This window comes from Morone saxatilis, unplaced genomic scaffold (assembly GCF_004916995.1).
Source record: "Morone saxatilis isolate NCDOM2014 unplaced genomic scaffold, NCSU_SB_2.0 Contig9, whole genome shotgun sequence".
Taxonomy (NCBI): Eukaryota; Metazoa; Chordata; class Actinopteri; family Moronidae; genus Morone; species Morone saxatilis.
This window is the reverse complement of record NW_023340268.1, coordinates 11,339,591-11,343,333: the sequence shown is the minus strand read 5'-3', so window position 1 is coordinate 11,343,333 and position 3,743 is coordinate 11,339,591. Positions and strand designations below refer to the sequence as shown.

The following is a 3,743-nucleotide window of genomic DNA, read 5'->3' as shown; positions in this document are numbered from 1 at the left end:
TTGATACCTCCAAATAGTAAAAGCTTGAGTTTGCTCTGGGTCTTTATCTACAAGCAAGCAAACACTTTATAAGAAAGGACATCAGCTTTCATGCAGCTCAAGCACAACTGCTACAACAAAGTGGGTCATATTATGCCAGTTCGCATTTGTCATATTTCTGTTGGTTAGTTTCAACTTATGACAGCTGTTTGTCTTTGAAAATGCAGCCTGTCTGTACTTGACTCATTGTAATGACATTTGAGATTGTTCCCTTTGACGTATTTGAGGTTTACAGATTTATAGTGAAACTAATGCAACAGTATTTTGTTTGAAGGTTTGGCCTCTTTCGAGATGTGTTGGATGACTTATGTTGTTTTGAAATCTTACGTCAAATTTAAATCTTTTTCTTTTTCTTTTTAAAGCATGATTTTGACTACTGCCTTACTCTAAATTGAAACTAGCATTTTTTAAAAGAACATACCATTGATATTTTGGTAAAATGTAACAAATGACAACGTGAAACCAATGTGACAACGCGAAAGGGGTTGTGGGTAGTGATGAACCTACTGAGAATTATTACCTGAATCTGTAGCTCCCCTCAGCTTTACAGAGATTTATAGAGAGCTACAGCTCAATGTTTAGCTCTCAAGACTGCCAGTTTACTGTTTTGGTTAACTCTTAGCACTCTAATAGCGTCATTTTCAACCACAGTAAGTGGTTGTTTACAGTCAAAAACCCCACTTAAAAACCCACTGTACACTTCCAGCTCAGCTGCAGATAGACTAGGTAGCGCCTATCTGGTAACATAGTGGAGCAGCCAAGTATTTCCCTGGAGGGTTGGGAGAGACCAAAAACTTAGCTGAAAGAGACTTACATTTGGTGGACAGAGACACGAAAGAAAGAAATGCATTATGTTTCTCTGGAACTGCTGGTATGTTAACAACTGTTTGCTAACAGGTTTGCTGACAATTTCAAAGCTGGTGCTATGTTAATGTTGTGTTCACTTGTTTCCGCTGCTCCCAAGTGGCCAAAAATAACCGATAATGGAAATGTAACAGCGAAACCATCATTCTGGAGAACTGGAGAAAAATCAGGCTGTCAAACTCCTCACACGCAAACCTCAATGTGAAACTTTTTTTTTCCCACTTGGTGAAGTGAATGTTAGTGTGCAGCCTTCACCAGGGAGTTAAACCAGCCCTGCCAGAAACAGGCTAATAAGCTGAATCCCTCAGTTCGCCTGAGTCCTCTGCTACATTTTTACTTCCTGGCCCAGAGGGTCTTCAAACCCAGCTCAGCCTCTCACCGTGCACCTTGTAATTCATGTTACCAGGAGGCTCATTATTAAGCCTAGCTGATATTGTATCTTTATGATCTGATTCGCAACAATAAAAGGTGAAACTAACCGTGGGTGGGTACTTATTGGCTCGTACTGGCTCATTGGTGGAATTATGTGTTGTCTGCTCTGCCCTTGGTAAGCACTTTCTCTGGATGAGACTACATTTCACTGTGCCCCCTGCTTCTTTCTGCTGAAGTGGATGGTGCTACATTATAGTGGGTAACCTAAAACGACACACAGACTGCAGCAGTTAGCAAAACAATGGGACAGCTCAGGAAAAATGTTTGCGAACCCTTTGCAGAAGAAGTGGCCATATTCAGGTCTCCGCGTGTATTTTATTACAGCATTATAACCTTTAAAACTGCTCACTGGCCTGTCTCCGTCCCACTGCTGTCATGAGGGGCTGTGATTTATAGGACGCTATCTATCTAGGCAAGCATGTTTGTGCAGCCTGTAATTACGCCCTGTGCTTCACCCTTTTGTTACAAAGGGTAAGTCATGCGTGTGTCCAGATAAGAAAAGAGATGCAGCATCACAGACACAATTCTGAAATTTACTATGCAGTCAAGATACCCTACTCCCTGCTTTGTTTACGAGCTCAAACTCAGACCTGCATTGCTGCTGCTAAATCAGGTCAAGCCTAGGATGGGGTGTTTTTTCACTTGAATTTGCAGATTATCTTGATACACAGGCTTGCAGAAGTGAGTAGGAGGTTTAGTGGGAATTCTCTGCCCGGTTATAAAAATACCAACGACTAGCCCTGGTCGTATACAAGACAGCTGCATACGCTAGTTGCCTGGATGGGAAGAGACTCCAGAGGACATGTGCTTCACAACTCAGGAATGATGGCTAAGAGAAAGAGAGCGCATTCCTTGTCTTCTGCAGCTCTCACAGGCTCACATGACACGTCTCAGCGATCAGCTGAGGGCGTTTGGACTGTGTTGACACATGGTGTGGACACATCCGTGCTAATCTTTCAAGGAGAAAGGCCTGTTACATGATTGTATTGAAGAAAGCATTCTCAGCTAAACATGCTGAGGAAATGCAGCTTGACAACATTATCTTGATTAACCAGGTTTCAGTAACGTCCTATGAAGTGTAAGCCAGGCTCTTATCAGCGAGTAGTGTGAGAACAGGAGAGGATTTTGGATCTGTCACTTCGTGGGGACACTTGGGCTTGATCTTGCGTAAATGTTTTCCAGCCCTGATAACATTTTGGCTCAGGCAGTCTCTTGCAGCAACTCGCCATGGCCCCTGACACACCGCTATCAGCCACAATGTAGTCACAGTGCACACAGTGCCAAGGTCACATCCTCGCACACCCAGCACAGACACACATCGGCTTATGTCATCACTTAATCAAGGGATCAAGGGTGACAGCAGCGCGGACACTTGTTTATATTTAGGTGGTTGTAATGAGATATGAAATTCAAAATGAGCTGGACGTGTGATGGCATGTTGTACTTCTGGGTAATTACACAAGATAGTGATATTTTTTTTGTCTTTCAGAAATTGTGGTAGTTTAAAGTAGTAGACAGTGGAAATACTGAAGTTAAATACAAGTACCTCAAAATTGTACTTATGTACTTGAGCTAGTTTCTTTCCACCACTGCTGGAAAATGCAATGATTTGATAATTTTACAAGCATATTTCTTAGAATTAATACTTAAAACCGAGTAAATGGACCTCAAGTTAGAACTTTTGTTCAGTTAAACTACTGTTTAAGGTCGAGAAAGAGCTCACTCTCAGAACTGATATATGGTTCGTATAGCCTTTGTCAAACTTCAGATCTTTTGACCCTTGGCTCCTCTACCTTATCAGTCGCAATTGGAAACGTACAAAACAGATTTGTCATTTAGTTTTAGGTCTTTAAATAGCAAGTTAAATTCTTAAATACTGTTTGTAATTGGTTACTTCACATTGTTGAGAGTTAAATAGATTCAACAAGGGACGTGCGAGGACTTGGTTTGCACAAGGACACTCATAATTTCATTCAGATGAATCTATGATGCAGGAAACTTATTGAACCAGCAAACTAATTCTAAATATGAATCCATAATAAAGGATTAATTTTAGCTTGTTGAATGAAATATGTTTAGTTTAGTAGTATAATATTTTTTTTCCATTGTACCTGAATCTTTTCATTATTTTAAAGTTTGTAAGCTGTTTCTCTATTTTTAAGATCACAGACGTGTCCTTGCCAAACTACCTGGTGGCCTCTTCTGTGGGTCTGTTGCCCACTCAGCTTCTCAACTCCTACCTGGGCACCACGCTTCGCACCATGGAGGATGTCATCGCCGAGCAGAGCGTCAGCGGCTACTTTGTGTTCATCCTGCAGGTGAGCTGATGGTGATAAGGCATTCAGTGTGAAGGAACTCATTTGTACATGTTTCAACTTCTGACAGCTGTTTGTCTTTGAAAATGCAGC

At 41.4% G+C, this 3,743-nt stretch overlaps 1 protein-coding gene across 1 annotated transcript in view; it reads left to right on the top strand.

Moving 5' to 3' along the window:
* The window catches only part of tmem64 (transmembrane protein 64), a 22,165-nt gene that overhangs the window by 13,642 nt on the left and 4,780 nt on the right, over positions 1–3,743 (top strand). Inside the window, exon 2 of the mRNA XM_035681460.1 lies at positions 3,498–3,653. Coding sequence (XP_035537353.1) covers positions 3,498–3,653 — 156 coding nt within the window. The remainder of the gene's footprint in view (positions 1–3,497; positions 3,654–3,743) is intronic.